General features: G+C 40.2%; 1 protein-coding gene across 1 annotated transcript in view; it reads left to right on the top strand.

The window, feature by feature from the left end:
- The first annotated feature begins 1,916 nt into the window (after positions 1-1,916).
- Positions 1,917-18,585, top strand: part of SGPP1 (sphingosine-1-phosphate phosphatase 1) — a 42,319-nt gene continuing 25,650 nt past the window's right edge. The window contains exon 1 of the mRNA XM_020914299.2: positions 1,917-2,792. Within this exon, the coding sequence (XP_020769958.1) occupies positions 2,097-2,792 (696 nt within the window). The 5' untranslated portion in view covers positions 1,917-2,096. The remainder of the gene's footprint in view (positions 2,793-18,585) is intronic.

Below are 18,585 nucleotides of genomic sequence, written 5' to 3'. Positions count from 1 at the left end.
AAGAACTCGCCTTCCAATGCAGGAGATGTAAGAGACACAGATTCCCTTCCTGGGTCAGGAAGATCCCCTGGAGGAGGGCATGGCAACCCACTCCAGTACTCTTACCAGGAGAATCCCATGGACAGAAGAGTCTGGTGGGCTTAAGCCCATAAGAGTCACAGAGTCAGACATGACTGAAGCAACTTAGCATGTATGCACTTCTTGCAAAATAAAATCCCCAGCCTTTACAATCTGGTCCTAGCTTCCCTTTCTAACCCCATTCCAGTCATTTACCCTTCCTACTCTGTATTTTATGAGCTATTAACTGTTTACCAAATATGTCTTTGCACATTTCCGTCCATCTTTATTCATTTTCTCTTTTCCAAAGATGGGATTCTCCAACTATTCATATCTCACTTTTCAATTATGATCTAGCTTAATAAGATCACCTCAACAACTTCTCTGCTGTTCCTAATCAACTTGTTTCTTCTCCTTTCCAGAGCATGTTGTTTATGATTCAGTTTTAGCACCTACCATCTGCTCTATACTCCAGAGGGGATCTATCTCTGTCTCCTATTTATCTTGTGAGCAACTTGAGGGCATGGATGATGGTTTATTCATCTTTCTAAGGTCACAGCCTGGCAAGTGGAGTTGGAGGAGAAGAATCATTCTCCCTGGGAAAGAAGAAAATACAATATTTCTAATTACATAAAGGAGGGGAATTTTCCAGCCTGTTTCTTGGAAGAAGTTCAAAATTTTAAATTTAGACATTCACTGTACCTGAAATAACTTCCTGGAACTAGAGTTCAGAACCCTTCTTATAAAAACCAGTCTTTCTAGAAGTCAAATTTGTAACTTGTGGGACATGAAAGTTAAGTTTCTAACCAGCCTTATCAAACTCAGAAATCTAACCCCTGAGTTCAGTTGCCAATTACGTATCTTCCGTGCAAACCTGCTAGCTCTTAGAATTTATCAAACGGAAATTCTACAGGTAGGTTAAGAATAACTGTGATCTGGTAACTTCGACAAAAATATTTGTTAAATTCAAAACCCAACGGAGACCAGTCTTAATCCCTTGGGCAGACGAAACCAATTTAGTCATTTCTTGCTTACGCCTTTGTAAATAATAAGCAAAATTTGAACTGCTTCTCAAGGCTAAAATGAGGTAACCGCTGAAAATTCTATTATAACCAATCACTATGAAGAAGAAAAAAATCACTACCTTATCACCATATAAGCTGCTTTATAACAACAATATACCCCGATGCCTCACTCCGTATCTTGGTTTGAGTGATCCTAGTTGACAAACTGTCTCTTTGGTGTGTGCACAATATCCATTTACCAATTACTACTTCAGCGATTTATTGGTTTTACTTCGTCTATTTCTGAGCTTTTGACAATCAATGACACACTACTGTCCTGGGATCTATATCTACTCTCGTCACCACCAGTCAACTGGCACGTGGCTTTAAAGACAGCTCCGTAATTACTTGTAATTCTTGGAGTGCGTGGCAGTTACTTCGCTTTCGTTCACCATTTGATTCTGTGCCAGCAGGCTGTCCGGGTGCTTGGCCGCTGGCACCGCCGAACCTGGCGCTAGGATCGTGGCCTTTCCCAGTCAACGCCGGACCGAGAGAAGTCGGCAACCCCAGCCAGCAGGGAGCTAGGGCTGAGGTTGAAGAGGGGCGCGCAAAGTCCGGCCCTCCGGGCGCCGCGACGCCTGGTGGGTATTAACAAGGAGAACCTCCAGGCCGCCGCCCTGCAGAGCCTCAGCGCCCTCACGCCGCCCGGGTGCGCTCGAGGCTGACCCGCGCCGCCGGGCCCCCTTCTAGAGCGGCCGCGGGGGCGGGGCCCGGCGGGGCGCGCGCCGGCGCGTGGAGGCCGGGGCGGGGGCGGAGCGCGCGCGGCGAGGGAGGGGCGAGCGGGGCGGGGGCGCGCGGCGGCCGCTGCGGCCTGTGGCGCCGTCACCCGGCAGAACCCAGCTGGTGGCGGGAGGCGCCGCTCGCCTTGCAGTTGCCGCTGCTGTAGGCGCGCGGAGACGGATCGGGGCTGCGCCAGGGACCGGCCCACCCTCGCCCCGCCGTCCTTCGGCCCGCGGGCCGCGCCGTTCCGTTATCATGTCGTTGGGGCAGTGGCTGGCCCAGCTGGTAAGCAGTTTGCAGGACCCGCAGAAAGTGGCCCGTTTCCAGCAGCTGTGCGGGGTGGAAGCGCCGGTGAGCTGCACAGCCGCGGCCGCCGCCGACCCGAGGGAGGATGAGAAGGCGGAGGCGCACCTCGCCGGAGAATCCCGGCGCAGAGAGCGGCAACCGGGGGCGGCCGGAGGCCCTCCGCCGCCCGGGAGCGACCGCAATCAGTGCCCGGCCAAGCTGGGCGGCGGCGGCGCCCCCAACGGCGTGCGGAACGGGCGGGCGACCGAGGTGGGCCCGGCCTCGCCGCGGCGCGCGGGGCTTCTGCGCCGCAACTCGCTGACGGGCGAGGAGGGCCAATTGGCCCACGTGAGTAACTGGCCTCTCCACTACCTGTTCTGCTTCGGCACGGAGCTGGGCAACGAACTCTTTTACATTCTGTTCTTCCCCTTCTGGATCTGGAACCTGGACGCCCTGGTGGGCCGGAGGCTCGTGGTCATCTGGGTGCTGGTCATGTACCTGGGCCAGTGCACCAAGGACATCATCCGCTGGCCGCGGCCCGCCTCGCCCCCCGTGGTCAAGTTGGAGGTTTTCTACAACTCTGAGTACAGCATGCCCTCCACCCATGCGATGTCCGGCACCGCCATCCCCGTCGCCATGATCCTCCTCACCTATGGCCGCTGGCAGGTAAGGGTCCCGGTCCTCGCCCCGCACAGCCTCCGAGCCCTCGTTGCCCTCCGCAGTCGTTTGATTTTGGCCATTCTCTTCCCAGACTTCTCTTCCCGCAGGTTTTCACAGTACCCCCCCCCCCCAAAAAAAACAGGCCCTTTCTAGCTTTAACAATAATAATAATGAAACGGTGGGGAAAACCTAAGACTTAGACATCAAACTCTATTTTACTAGTAATGCTTTTCTTGGAACCTGAAGAAATACCGTTCGTGGAGTAATACATTATCATCGGGCTTTAGTTGAGTTGATAAACGGTTTTTAATTCTTGTGATGCACAGACTGTCATTATGATTAAGTATATCGTGCTTATAATTAATCCTTGGGTGACTAAGATTCACCCGTTTTATACGGTGCCTTTCCCCAGACTGATTTCTGTTTCAGGCGTAGGTAAAAGTCATTGACTTTTGCTGGAGACAGTGTTTGTAAAATAAACGTGGTCATTCAGGCAATGAAGTAATGAATTTTAAACGAAAGCCACCCTGTGGAAGTTAATGGAGCACCGCCTGAATGCTCTTTTTAAGGGGTGTGGTTGCTAATTTGCTGATAGACACAATTTAATTAGCTTTTGGATCACTGATCTGTACTGTCAGTTGTTGAGCTACAGTATGTTGAATTAACTTTGCAAATACTTGGTTTTAGTTGGTCTTAAAAGTAGGGATCTTGGTCAGACCAGCGGGTTTGTAAAAATGGTAAATATGACAGCCTGACAGCCAGGGATGAGTGAGTTTTTAAACAGTAAACTTTTATATTTTGCGTACTGCTTCTGGCCTCCCACTTTTCAGTTTTTCGTGGTCTGTATATGCAGATTTTAAAGCTAGTTCTTTTTTATATAGAAGCAAAATTTATTTTTAGACTGATGTCTGTTTTATCTGTCACTTTAAAATTCTTATTGAAGTTCAGTTGGTTTACAATGTTGTGTTAGTTATCTGTCTTTTAAATTGTAAGGAGGTTTGTTCATTCTGCAGACCAGTCCCTTAATTTAAGAATAGAGTTAATAAGTATGAAGAATCTAAGGAATCAGACTTCTTGATTTTTTTTTTCCCCCATCACAGCACAAAATTATCTTCTACTGAGAAATACACATCCTGTGTAAACTGTTATGGTAAAGTTACCTATCTCAGACTTAATTTCAATATAGATAAACCCTTGTCCTTATAGACACTTCTGGTCAGTCCATCTCTTACGTACCGTGGAAAATGTGTAATGTGTATAATAAGAATGGCAGAATTATGAGGGAAGAGTACCATGAACTTTTTTCTTTTTCCCTATGCAACCTAAGGAGTTATACAATAATGTTCAGATTGTAAAGTAATGCTGCTTGTTTGCATAATAGGTAAATATCTCAAATGCACTTAATCTAAATACTTCAGAGTTTACTATTGTCATTGAGTTATGATCTTTACTGGTTAGCTCATGATGTTTCTCTTATTTTTGTGAGATTTTCAGGATTCCATAATGCTAGAGCCTTTTATAACTCCTCATTGAGTAGCTATGTTGCAAGCAATTAATTTTTAGCAGTCCAGGTAAGAGAAAGTAGTTTTGTTCCTCTTCATTCATCGAGAGCACATGCTAACAGGAAGTCTGAAAACAGTACCACCGGATTGTTTATGGGATGCATCTATCAGTATTTTAACACTTCAGGGTTATTTGAATTACCAGAATATACTTACAATATAGTTTTTCAACAACCTAGTATTTTTAATTCAAAGTTTGAGGGCTTTATATATCATGCAGTTTTAGAATTTGAGCTAGTCAGGACTTCAGACGTCTCCTGGTCTCAAAATGTCATTTTACAGATGTCGAAATTGACCAGTTACAGTAGAATTAATCTTATAAAATTTGTTTATTCTTTTACATGTCCATTACAGGTTTGAATAAACTTCCAAAATTTGAGTAATTATTTGTCTTTGATTAGTTGTTTTGAAAAAAAAGACTCCCCTCCATGAAAGTTCTGTATTTATAAATGGCTATAATAATTCAGTACAAGGGGAGTTCAGGATGGGAAACACATGTAAATCCATGGCTGATTCATGTCAATGTATGGCAGAAACCACTACAATATTGGAAAGTAATTAGCCTCCAACTAATGAAAATAAATGGGAAAAAAAAACTAAACAACCTTTTAAATTTTTTACTTTTTTTTTTAAATCTTGTTATGAATTGAAAACAAAAGTACCTTGCTTTGCTGTAAGGTTTTTAGGTCCCCTTCTCTGCCAGTTAGTATTGTAAGTACTTAGGAGGCTTGTATTTCCAGAGTGAGCAATGAAAAAATGTATGTATTGCGAAGTGGGATAGGAATTAAACCATGAAAGCCTAGTGTTTTTCTGAGTAACAGCAGTTTTGACTGACAGTCATTGCTGTCTGCTTGTGCTCCGGCTGCTTGTTCAGGACAGGTGTGTGTGTCTCTTATGTGCGTAGGACGCTGAAACTTCTTTGGAAACTTGAGTTATCTCCCTTTGGTGGGACATCTGCTTCACTCCTCCCTTCATGCAGCTTCATGTTCCTGCTTGAAATCTGGTCATGGTTCACTTACATGAAACCTTTTAAATGAAACCTTTGTGTTCCATATTCATGTGTTCTTAAAATAACAGTAAGCCAGAAAAATTATTAGGGGCTTGCATCAAGAACAGTTCCTATACTTTACTCCCAGAGATTCTGATCCATTAGATAAGTAAGGGGTATTGCATTTTATTGAAATTCCCTAAATATTTTTGAGGAAAAAAAGAATGTATGTTCTTAAGTCCCATCCAGTAAAATTAGTATATTTGATCCTTAGGCTGTATTTTATATTTCTCCAACATTGCTGTCACTGTTCTTTTGCAGTTCTTTTAAAGGTATGTTAATAATACAAAAAGAGAAATTGAAACAGTATGGCTCCAAACAATTATTGATATTCTGGAAGAATTTTTTCCAGTAATGCAGGATAGAAAGTGTTATGGTATTTGTCCAGGTATTAAATAGCTTGATCATATTATTTGTTGGAATTTTTTGTAGTTGAATTGAGAAAAAGTGAGAAATAAGGAACAATAGATATTAAAAACATAGTCTTTTGAAGAATAATATAAACAAGTAAAGCACTCCTTTTATATTTATTCCTGCATGTTCTTTCCAGAAATAAAAAGTCTTAATTTTTAAATAATATGGCATATAATGAGTTCAAATTTTATACTTAATAACATTAAACAATTTTTAGATGAGTTTCATTTTTTAAAAATTAGTGACATCGTATGCTTTATGGCCTACCCATTCCCAACTAGTCCATATGCTTTCACTACTTTAAAAATTATTATTAAAATAATAGTTATATTATTATCTTTATTAATATTTATTAAGGCCTTGCTATGGGTCAGACATTGTTTGAAATGTTTATTACCTCATTTAGTCTTCTCTTAATACATGCCAATGTTTGGCCCTACTTGTTAATACAAGTTTACAAATTATGAAACTGAGATAGGAGAAGAATAACTTACTCAAAGTTACATAACTAGTGAGGCACAGGCTGACTGTAAACTTATAGACAGACTCCAGAGCTTACAGAGAAAACTCTCTTCGCATCATGCTTTGTGAATTTTAAATTGACTTTGCAGTAATAAAATTTTGAAATAGATATGTGTCCTTAAAATACAAAAACAGCTTTGGTATGCCTTGAGATACAATACATGTACAATAGTCACAAATATTTCTTTTAAACATAAGTTGTTGACTGAAACTAAATGCTGATTTAATTACCCTTCCTTTCTTCTATTTTCCTAATATGAATTAAAAAAATTAAGCATAATGAAGGCTTTGGGAAAAAAATAAGGTATTTATCATGATATAGTTTATTGTAGATAATAAAGGAGACTATTTGTGAGATTATGAAATGATAAAAGGCAAAGAAGTAAGAGTTAGAAGTGTTAGAAAAGTAGGTCACAGATGACAAAGACCAGAAAAGGCTTTAGGAGCCACGGGGTAGTGACCATTATAGTAATTCTGGGAAGAAATACAGTTTATTAAAAAATGAAATTGGCTTGCTACTTTATTTCTTTTTAACTAGCTGATACTTGTGTTTGAAATGCACATTTTTCTGATTTTGTACATGCTTATTAATAAATCTCAATTTTAAATTAATTTATTTGAATGGATAATAGATTGTTGAAAATCCAATGTTTACATAAAAAATGTGAAGAGGAGAGTGGGACAAGCCCCGTGGCTCAGCAGTAAAGAATTCATCTGCAATGCAAGAGATGCAGAAGACTTGGGTTCGATCTCTGTGTCGGAAGATCCCCTGGAGACGGGCCTGGCAACCCAGTTCACTATTCTTGCCTGGAGCATTCCATGGACCGGGGAGCCTGATGGACTTATACAGTCCATGGGGTCGCAGGAAGTTGGACACGACTTTAAGCTACTGACCACATGAAGAGGAGAGTACAGTTTTCCTTTTTGTTGTCACAGCTAGGAGGCTCTCTTTTCCAGAAGGATTCATCATTAGAAATTTCTTATTTAATCTTCTGGAGATAGTCTACTTTGGTAGCGGTATATTTGTATAGTTTGTTCTTCCTACAGATGGCAACATACTATACTGTTCTGGACCTTGTTTTTTTCACTTAGAAATATATTGTGAAGGTTTTCCTCTTCTTTTACCCAACAGTTAATGAATACTAATTGTTTTAAATGCCTTGCATGACTTTCAATCCCCAGAAAATCCCATGAGTATTGTCACTTGTTTGCAGAAGAAACTGAGGCAGAGGAAGTTAAGTAACTTGCCCAGAATGACTCTGCAGGTACCTAACAGAGCCTCGATTTCAGATTCAGGCAGTCTGGCTCTGAAGTGACCCCACACTGCTGTGTTATACTGTGTCTCTGTATTAGCATTTTCCGTTGAGAGAGCTATCTGATTTTTGCACATGTGCGTGATGTTCCAGTACATTAACAGTATGATTTACTCAGAATTTGATTATTCCATTACTGCCAATTCAAAGACATTCTCTATTCTTTTCCTACCAGATTGTTGGTATTTTACTAATTTTTAAAAACTATATGTCTTTGGTTTTCTCTTTGGTTTTTTTTTCCAAGTCCTTGCTCTACCTTCAAATAATGTTATACCAGTTCAGGTACAGCTTTATTTTCCCCTTTTCCCTCCTTTGTATTATTGTTGTCATACATTTTACACCTATGTTATAATACTCAGAGTACATTGTTATATTTTTTGTATAGTGTTCCAGGATTATTTCTAGAAATATTTTTTTCTCCCCTCTTGCCTAACTTCCTCCCCTTCCGGAACTTGTCTCACATATGTTAGATTTGTTAAACACTGGTCATTTGTAGATCACTAGTGCTTTGATGATGACAATGATGATGACTGCAGTGCTTTTGCTCTCTGTGCTTCATTTTGGATAGTTTCTATTGCTGTGACTTCAAATTCACTGGTCTTCTGCAGTGTCTAATTTTCTGGTAAACATCATATAGAATGGGATATGATTTTAGATACTATAGACTTTTATATCTGGAAGTTCCTATTGGATCTTTGATCTAGTGTACAATTAAATTACTTGTCAATTTCCTTTTTTTAGGCTCACTGGAGTGAATCTGGAATAACCATAGTCTAGAGCTAAGTTAGCCTGACTGACTTACAGTGATAACCTTCTGAAGACTACCCAATTCCCTCAGCTCTCTGCCTGATGGGAAAGCATTTGTAGGCCTGTGTAAGCTCTGGGAATTATATGGTCTACTACCACTTTCCAGTAGTTTTCCCCCAGCCTGGTGGACTTTTGTCCCATGTGTGCTCAAGGTAGGACACGGCCAGCAATTTGCAGAGACCCCTTCACCTCCACGGAGTTCTTTCTCCACCGAGTCCTGTTTCCAGTACTCTTTTGAAAATTATTGCTACTATGGCCCCTGGGAACTTCTGTTTCTCTCCCCATAGCTCAGTAAGACCGTTAGACTTTGTTTTGGTTCCTCTTATGCTACAGCCTGGAAACTCCCTCTAGCAACCACCCAGGGCAATCAGAGGGCTCTTCGCATTTGTTTTCCCTTTTCTTATGAATCACAGTCCTGTGCTATTTGTTTTCCAATATCTGAAAACAGTTCTTTCATATAATTTGCCTAGGTTTTTGGTTGTTTCCAGTGCAACAGCTTTTCCTTTAACAGTTAATTGTTTATGGGCAGAAACAGATATCTTCTTACCTCTACTGTTTTGTGGGTTTTTTTTTAATGTATATAAAATACAACAGCTTCAGTTCAGTCACTCAGTTGTGTCCGATTCTTTGCGACCCCATGAACCACAGCACACCAGGCCTCCCTGTCCATCACCAACTCCCAGAGTTTGCCCAAACTCATGTCCGTTGAGTTGGTGATGCCATCCAACCATCTCATCTTCTGTCGTTCCCTTCTCCTCCTGCCCTCAATCTTTCCCAGCATCAGGATCTTTTCAAATGAGTCAGCTCTTTGCATCAGGTGGCCAAAGTATTGGAGTTTCAGCTTCAACATCAGTCCTTCCAATGGACACCCAGGACTGATCTCCTTTAGGATGGACTGGTTGGATCTCCTTGTAGTCCAAGGGACTCTCAAGAGTCATCTCCAACATAACAGCTTACTGAGATGTAATTCATGTACCATACAATTCACCCATTTAAAATATACAAGTCAGTGGCTTTCAGTATATTCATAGCATTGTGCAACCATCACCACAGTCAGCTTTGGAACATTTTCATCATCCCCCAAAGAAATCCCATCCCCATAGTCATTGCTCCCTATTTTCCCCCAATCTCTTGGCACCTCTAGACAATCACTAATCTACTCCATAGGTTTGCCTACTATTGTCATCTTGTATAAATGGAAGTATTCAGTATGTAGTCTGTTGCGAATAGCTTTTTTCACATGGCATAATATATTAAGATTCATGCATTTTGTAGCATGTATCAGTACTTCAGTTCCTTTTTATTGCTGAGTAATATGCCAGTGGTAAAGAGTTCACCTGCCAGTGTCGGAGACACAGGAGACGTGAGTTTAATCCCTCGGTCAGGAAGATCCCCTGGAGGAGGAAGTAGCAGCCCACTCCAGTGTACTTGCCTGGAAAACCCCATGGACAGAGGAGCCTGGTGGGCTGCAGTCCATGGGGTCACGAAGAGTTAGACACATCTTGGTAGCTAGCATGCATGCATGCATGCAGGCCAATGGATGAATATACTACTGTTTTATGTGTCTTTTCATCACGGACATTTGAGTTCACTTTTTGTGCTGTGGCGTGTGCTTACTTGCTCAGTCATGTCCGACCGACTCTTTGTGACCCTGTGGACTGTAGTCTGCCAGGCTTCCCTGTCCATGGGGATTCTCCAGGCAAGAATACTGGAGTGGGTTGCCATGCCCTCCTCCAGGGGATCTTCCCAACCCAGGGATCGAACCCGGGTCTCCTGCAATGCAGGCAGATTCTTCACAGCTGAGCTACCAGGGGTTCACTTTTTAGTTATTTTGAATAATGTTGCCTTGGATGTTTTTACATAAGTTTTTGTAGACATATTTTTTTGTTTGTTTTTTCTCTTGGGTTACTTACTAGTTTTTTAAGTCTTTTGTGTTATGGTGAAATTAGCCTTTTGATTGTGGTGTGATTTGGAAATATGTTTTCCTAATTTATTACTTCTCTTCTGACTTTTTTTCCAAGCAGAATTTTTTTCTTTTTACGTATCAAATTTTATTTCATAGTTTTGGAGTTTTGTGTAATGTTAGGATGTCTTCCTACCATGGTTTCCTATAGTACTTCTATAGTTTCATTTTTTTATGCTTAAATCTTTGAATCCGATCTCTTGTTTTGAGGGAGGAATCCAATTTGATATTTCCTGATGGCACCATTTATTGAATAATCCATTTTTCCCTGTTAACTTGAACTGTCACTTTTATCATATATTAAGTATAGGTATATATTTGGGGTCTGTGCCCATACCTTGAGTTAGAGTTGGTGTGTCTGATATTGTGTGCAAATGCGTGTGCGTAGTCACTCAGTTGTGTCCCACTCTTTGTGGCCCCACGGACTGCAGCCCACCAGGCTCCTCTGTCCGTGGGATTCTCCACGCAAGAGTACCGGAGTGGGTTGCCCTGCCCTCCTCCAGGATATCCTCCCTACCCAGGGCTCAAACCCAGGTCTCCCGCATTGCAGGTAGATTCTTTACAGCCTGAGCTACCGGAGAAGCCCAAGAATACTGGAGTGAGTATCTATCCCTTCTCCAGGGGAGCTTCCTGACCCAGGAATCTAACCAGGGTCTCCTGCATTGCAGGCGGATTCTTTACCAGCTGAGCCACCAGGGGAAGCCTGTGTTGCACCCAACAGTATTGTGTACAAATACTATACTGCTATACTTATTATAGTTTTATACATGTTTTTTCAGTATTCTCATTGGGGTTTTTTTGTTTATTTATTTATCTTTAATTGAAGGATGATTGCTTTACAATGCTGTGTTGGTTTCTGCCATACATCAGCATGAATCGGCCATAGGTATACCTATGTCCCGTCTTTCTCTTTTTTAAGTTTAATTAATTTATTTTTGGATGTGCTAGGTCTTTGTTGCTGTGTGGGCTTTTCTCGGGGCTGCTCTCTAGTTGCAGTGCACAGACGTATTAGCGCAGTGACCTTCCTTGTGGAGCGTGGGCTCCAGAGGTACATGGGGGCTTCGTTGCTCCACAGCATGCGGGATCCTCCCGGATCAGGGATCACACCCGTGTCTCCTGCACTGGCAGATAGACTCCTTACCACTGAGCCGCCAGGGAAGCCTGCCCTTCCCTCTTGAACCTTCCTCCCACCCCATCCCACCCATCTAGGTTGTCACAAAGCCCTGGTTTGAGTTCCCTGAATCATACATTTACTGTTTTTATCTTTCTTCATGTACTTTAGATTTTGTCTAATTCTAAAAGAAAAATCCTTTTGCAGTTCTTTGTATTGGAAAGATAAAGTTGTCGTTTCGCATTTAAGTCTTTGATCCATCTTCAGTTGGTTTGTATGTGTTGTGAGGTATGGATCTAATATAATTTTTATATAAACATTTCATTGACCTTGTACCATTTTCGGATAGTTTATCGTTTCCCACTGTAGTATTATTGTCTGTAACACCACTTACGTTACATATCAAGTTTCCGTATTTTCAGGTCTAATTCTGGGTTCTCTCTTCTGTTGCACTGTTTGTCTACTCTTTGGTGATATCATTGCCTTAAATGCTATAGTTGCTTTAAAATAAGTCTTGGTATCTGTTTATGAAAGTTCTGTTTTCATAGTCTTCAAGATTATGTTGGCTATTTTTGAATATTTCTTTTCAGTATACATTTTAGACTCACCTCTTTAATTTCCATGTAAAAGTCTGTCTGGACTTCTACTGAAATTGCAGTGAATTTATAAATTAATATGGAGAGCATCAATAGCCTTACAATATTGAATTTTCTTATGTTTGAATATGATAGATTTTACTTATTTAAATTCTTAAATATATTTCAGTGAAGTTTTATAATTTTCTCCATATGGATCAACTATATTTTTTGTTGGATTTATTTCTAGTTACTGTATTTTTTGTTACTGTTGTAAGATAACTTGTTAAAATTCAAATATTCTAACTTTTTGCAGCTGTAGTATAGAAATGCCCTTGGCTTTCGTACATTGATCACACATAAACTTTGTTCAACTCTCCAATTAATTTAATAATTTGTATGATAGTCTCATATGTTTTCTATGGGGAAAATCACATCAACTGAAAATAATGACAAATACATTTGTTCTGTTGTAATTATACATTTGTTTCTTATGACTGACCTAAAAGCTTTAATCAAGGTAATGACATTCAATACCACAAATATAATCTCTTCACATTTTTAATAAGTACTAGGCAATAATATAAGCCCTCCAGTTATCAGAGTGAATAAAACAAATAAGTTCTGTTTGCTCAAGGAGATTAGATTGGTATTTTAGAAATATTCTTGAATCTGTAGTATGGGAAATGGACTGGAAAGAAGCAAGGCAGGAGGCAGGTAAGCCAGACCTAGTAAGAAGTTGCTCTGCTAGTCCAGGGGAGAGTTGTTGGGGAGCTACATCAGGAGACTGCATCGTCAGCCTGCTGCTTGATTTTTTTATGGCCTGTGAACTGTGAATGGCTTTCACAGTTTTAAATAAAGTCAAAAGAAGAAGAATATTTTATGACACATGTAAATTACATTATTGAAAATTTTAGTGGCTCATACAGTAAAGCTTTATTGGAACACAGGCATGTCAGTTCATTTGTATATTGTCCCTTGTGCTTTTGTGTTACAACAGCACAAATGAGTAGTTGTGACATTGATTGTAGAGTCCACAAAGCCCAAGATAGTTACTTTCTGGCTTTTCATAGAAAAAGACTCTACTGGCCCCTGACCTGCATAGTGGCAGAAGAGAGAAATGTGTGAATTTGAGAGAGATTAAAGATACAGCATTGGCAAGGCTTGGCGATTAACTGGATGTGTCTGTAAAGAGAAAAAAATGGAGTAAAGGATTCTTCCCAGATTTCCAGATATTTGGAAAGAGGAGAAATAGTAGTTTGATTTCTAGAAATAGAAAATTACTGGAGTCAGGTCAGCTTTAGGGAAAGAAGTAGGAGCATGGTTGTTTTAGATATGTTGAGTTGGAGGTGTCTGTAAGACAGCCATTTGTAAACATCTGGGAGGCAGCTGTGTACATGAAAGAGACCTGGACAGGTTTGGTCATCAGCATGAATTTGCAGAACACAGTGATGAGAGTGAATGATATTGCTCTGAGAGAGTGCATAGAGTAAGAAGAACAGAGGGTCTAGTAGGAAAAAAAACTTTAAAGACATTAATATTTAAGTACTGTATGGAGTGAAAGAAACCTGGAACAGAATCTGATAAGTAGCAGTTTGAGAGGTAAGAAGATATCTTAGGGATTGTCTAACTAAGGCTGGGGGTGGGGAGGGGTGTACAGTGTTCTAGTAACCCATTAGAACTATCTTAAGCAAAAAAAAAAAAAAAAGTTATTGGAGGACTAGAGGCAGGAAACTCATGGAAGTCAAGGATGAAGTGCTACAAGTTCTCCTGAGGGACTGGAGCTAAGCTCTGGAATACTATCAGAAGTAAGGGCATGCCATCCATCTTTGTTTCTTGAGGCGGCGTGCTTTCTTCTCTATCTCTGCTTTGGCATCTGTCTGTCAGCCTCATCCCTAGTTCTACGTCGTTTCTGAATTCAAACATATAACAGAGACTGACTGACCTTCTCACTTTCTTTCAAACTACTATTAGGAAAAAGAACCAAATCAGCTTAGTTCAGCCAGTGGGTCTGTTTCTCTAGAGCCAGGTGTCTGATCCAGTAGCTGTGGTCCAGAGAACAGCATCACCCAGTGTGAACATGTCTCCAGGGTGACATTGCTGGGTCTAAGTGGGGTGTTCCCAGAAGAGAGAAGTATAGACTGGACAATATCATAAAAAGAATATACTATAAACTATAAGTTAAAGAAAAGGGAGTATTCTGGAGAAGAAAAGTAATTTGATATAAGTTGATATTATTAAAAGGATGACTACTGAACCTTATAGAAGATTTGGAAAATAGGAGAACGGGACAAAGCTAGTATTAACTTTATTCCTTACAATTTTAAAACAGTTGGGACCATGCTGTGTATGGACTTTATTCTTTATTTAATTAATGTGTGATGGTAAATTTTATGTGTCAACTTGGCTAGGTCACAGTACCCAGATATTTGGTCAAACACTATTCTAGATGTTTCTGTGAGGATATTTTTAGATGACAGAGAAAGAAGGTGACAGACCATAAAGAAGGCTGAGTGCCTAAGAATTGATGCTTTCTAATTGTGATGCTGGAAAAGACTCTTGAGAGTCCCTTGGACTGCAAAGAGATCAAACCAAGTCAGTCTTAAAGGAAGTCAACTGAATATTCACTGGAAGGACTAATGCTGAAGCTCCAATAATTGGCCACCTGATATGAAGAGCCACTAGATAACCTTCTGTAATGTAGGTGGGGCTTTATCCAATCAGTAGAAGACCTTTAGAGAAAAAAAGACTACCGTCCTCGAAAGAAAGCATCAGTTCTTTGGTGTTCAGCCTTCTTTATGGTCCAACTCTCGCATCTGTACATGATTACTGGAAAAATCATAGCTTTGACTATATGAACCTTTTGTCAGCAAAGTGATGTCTCTGCTTTTTGGTTTGTCATAGCTTTCCTTCCAAAGAGCAATTTTAATTTCATGGCTGCAGTCACCATCTGCAGTGATTTTGGAGCCCAAGAAAAGAAAGTCTGTCACTGCCTCCCCTTGTACCAAAGAACTGATCCTTTCCAATTGTGGTGCTGAAGAAGACTCTTGATAGTGCCTTGGACTGCAAGGAGATCAGAACAGTCAATCATAAAGGAAGTCAACCCTGAATATTCATTGGAAGGACTAGTGCTGAAGCTGAAGTACCAATACTTTGGCCACCTGATGCAAAGAGCTAACTTTTTGGAAGAGACCCTTATGTTGGGAAAGATTGAAGGCAGAAGGAGAAGGGGTGGCGGAGGATTAGATGGTTAGATAGCATCGCTGACTCAATATATTGACGTGAATTTGAGCAAACTTCAGAAGTTAGTGGGGAACAGAGGAGCCTGGGTACTGCAGTTCATAAGGTTGCAAAGAACTGGAAATGACAGCAACTGAAGAACACAACATCCCTCAAGGAAGAAGGGATTTGGTCAACAGACTGCCTTTGGATTTGAGCTAATCAGGTTCCCTGGGCCTCCACGCTGTGTGCCTGCCCTGCAGGTTTTGGATTTGCCAACCTCTGTAATGCTTAAAAAAATCCAATAATAAAGCCAATTCTTTACAGTAGTAAATCTCAATGTGTATGTGTACATAGACATCCTGTTGGTTCCTTTTCTCTAAAGCGTTCTGACTAATACATTTTGTCATAAACTTTCAATCAGTAAAAGTTCCTAGAAAACATTATTAGTGAATGAAATATTTTCATATTCCTGAAGACTACTTTTGTATGATAGGGTTGCCGTTCCTGTTGATACTATTTACAAATGAGGAAACTGCAGTCACAAAGAGACTATGAAACTTAGCCCATGGTCCCACACCTGAAGAAGGAAGCACCTCTCATGGGGTCTGTCTAGCTCCCAGCCCTCTAAAGGCTCCCTCACCTATAGGGCTCACGTATTTTCTCTACAAGATGTTGCCCCATCAGGAACTGAGAAGAGTACTATTTGGGCAGGTTTCCTGAGAGAAGAAGTAGTAAATTCAGAAACCTTCATCTACCCTGTGGACTGAAGAAGAGAGAAAATGGTCTGCAGGAAAAGAATGAAGTGGATATGTAAAGAGAAGAGATGGCCCTGTGACTGTCCGGTTTATAATCCCAGTTTCTTCTTGAAACTTAGCCTCATTCTGCCCTAGTGTTCTAAATCTTTCTAATGTATTTATTTTTTTCCCTCAAGATAATTAGATATATCTGTTATTTGCATTTTTAGAGTCCCAAAAATGTATGTAGTAAGTCACTAGATCCGGGTCTGTGTAATTTTATTTCGCATTGCTGTGGAGCTTGTGGTATCTTAGTTCCCTAACCAGGGATTGAACTGGGCTCTTGGCAGTGAATGCAGTGAGTTCTAACCACTGGAAAACCAGGGAATTCCCCAAGACTGATATTTTTAAACACTATGGGCAGTAAATACTGATTTATTCATTGTTGTGTATTATATATAATTTTATGGTAAACATATATAATCTTTGCCCTCATTCCTATTTTTTTAGTGAAAAGTTCTAGGAGAAAGGTTACTGATTCAATGTATATGAATATTTAGAGCTCTTTTATATATTGACAAAATGCTTTCCAGAAAGATTGCCTCAATTTTTACCCCACTAGCAGTGTATGAGAACAATATCATATATGATATATGAGTATATCATTAATGTTTTATTCTTGTCCTCTGTTGTTTACATAAATACTCTCCATTCCTTAAATTGAAAATATATAAATTTTTTGTTGCTTGCCTTTGTCCTATGTTTAAGTTACTTTAAAAATTTTTGAGTTCTACTGAAAAAGACAGTTTTCATAACTGCTTTTTAATTGTATTAATAAGTAATTATATTGACTTACCAACTTCAGTGAATGGGAATGGAAATATCCTAATATAAAAAATAATTCTGGTTATGTGTGATAAATATTTAAGGAAAGCATATCAATAAGAGTAAAACCATTTGGTAGAATAACTGAGGTGTTTAGATGAGTGTTCCATGATAGGGTTTACAGTGAAAAGATTAGATAGTGTTATGAAATGAGAAACATCTAGGAGATCATGTAATCTGTTTTGAGTTTAGTAAATTCTTATTAATTTGAAAATTTGAAGGATTTGTAAATTTTTCTGTCACATTTTGTTGTTTTGGATTTTCTTGGCTGTGCAACTTGCAAGGGATCTTAGTTGCCTGATCAGAGATCAAACCCACACTCTCTGCTGTGAAAGCTTAAAGTCTTAACCCCTGAACTGCCAGGGAATTCCCTCTTTTCGTCTTTTTTGATAAGCTCTAAAACGTTCTTTTTTTTAAATTGATGCTTTTGAACTGTGGTGTTGGAGAAGACTCTTGAGAGTCCCTTGGACTGCAAGGAGATCAAACCGATCAATCCTAAAGGAAATCAGTCCTAAATATTCATTGGAAGGACTGGTGCTGAAGATGAAACTCCAATACTTTGGCCATCTGATGTGAAGAACTGACTCATTGGAAAGGACCCTGATGCTGGGAAAGATTGAAGGCAGGAGAAGAAGGGGACGACAGAGGATGAGATGGTTGGATGGCATCACCGACTTGATGGACATGAGTTCGAGCAAGCTCCAGAGTTGGTGATGGACAGGGAAACCTGGCTTGCTGCAGTCCATGGGGTCGCAGAGACTGAGCGACTGAACTAACATTCTTTTTAGGGGAAATACTTAGATTTAGCAGATAAAGCTCAACATTCTCTAAGAAGAAAATGGAAACTAGGAACCCTTACCAAACTTGAAATTATAACCTATTTGTGTAGTGATAAAAGTATAAAGTAACATGGATGGTAAATTGCAAGAGGCATCAGAATAGGCTGCTAGACAAAGGATTAATCTCAAAAATATACAAGCAACTCCTGCAGCTCAATTCCAGAAAAATAAATGACCCAATCAAAAAACGGGCCAAAGAACTAAACAGACATTTCTCCAAAGAAGACATACAGATGGCTAACAAACACATGAAAAGATGCTCAACATCACTCATCATCAGAGAAATGGAAATCAAAACCACAATGAGGTACCGTTATACGCCAGTCAGGATGGCTGCTATCCAAAAGTCTACAAGCAATAAATGCTGGAGAGGGTGTGGAAAAAAGGGAACCCTCTTACACTGTTGGTGGGAATGCAAACTAGTACAGCCACTATGGAGAACAGTGTGGAGATTTCTTAAAAAACTGGAAATAGAACTGCCATATGACCCAGCAATCCCACTTCTGGGTATACACACCGAGGAAACCAGATATGAAAGACACACGGGCACCCCAATGTTCATCGCAGCACTGTTTATAATAGCCATGACATGGAAGCAACCTAGATGCCCATCAGCAGATGAATGGATAAGGAAGCTGTGGTACATATACACCATGCAATATTACTTAGCTGTTAAAAAGAATTCATTTGAATCAGTTCTAATGAGATGGATGAAACTGGAGCCCATTATACAGAGTGAAGTAAGCCAGAAAGATAAAGAACATTACAGCATACTAACACATATATATGGAATTTAGAAAGATG

This window comes from Odocoileus virginianus, chromosome 6 (genome assembly GCF_023699985.2).
Source record: "Odocoileus virginianus isolate 20LAN1187 ecotype Illinois chromosome 6, Ovbor_1.2, whole genome shotgun sequence".
In the NCBI taxonomy this organism is placed as follows: Eukaryota; Metazoa; Chordata; class Mammalia; order Artiodactyla; family Cervidae; genus Odocoileus; species Odocoileus virginianus.
This window is presented reverse-complemented; position numbering and strand designations above follow the sequence as displayed.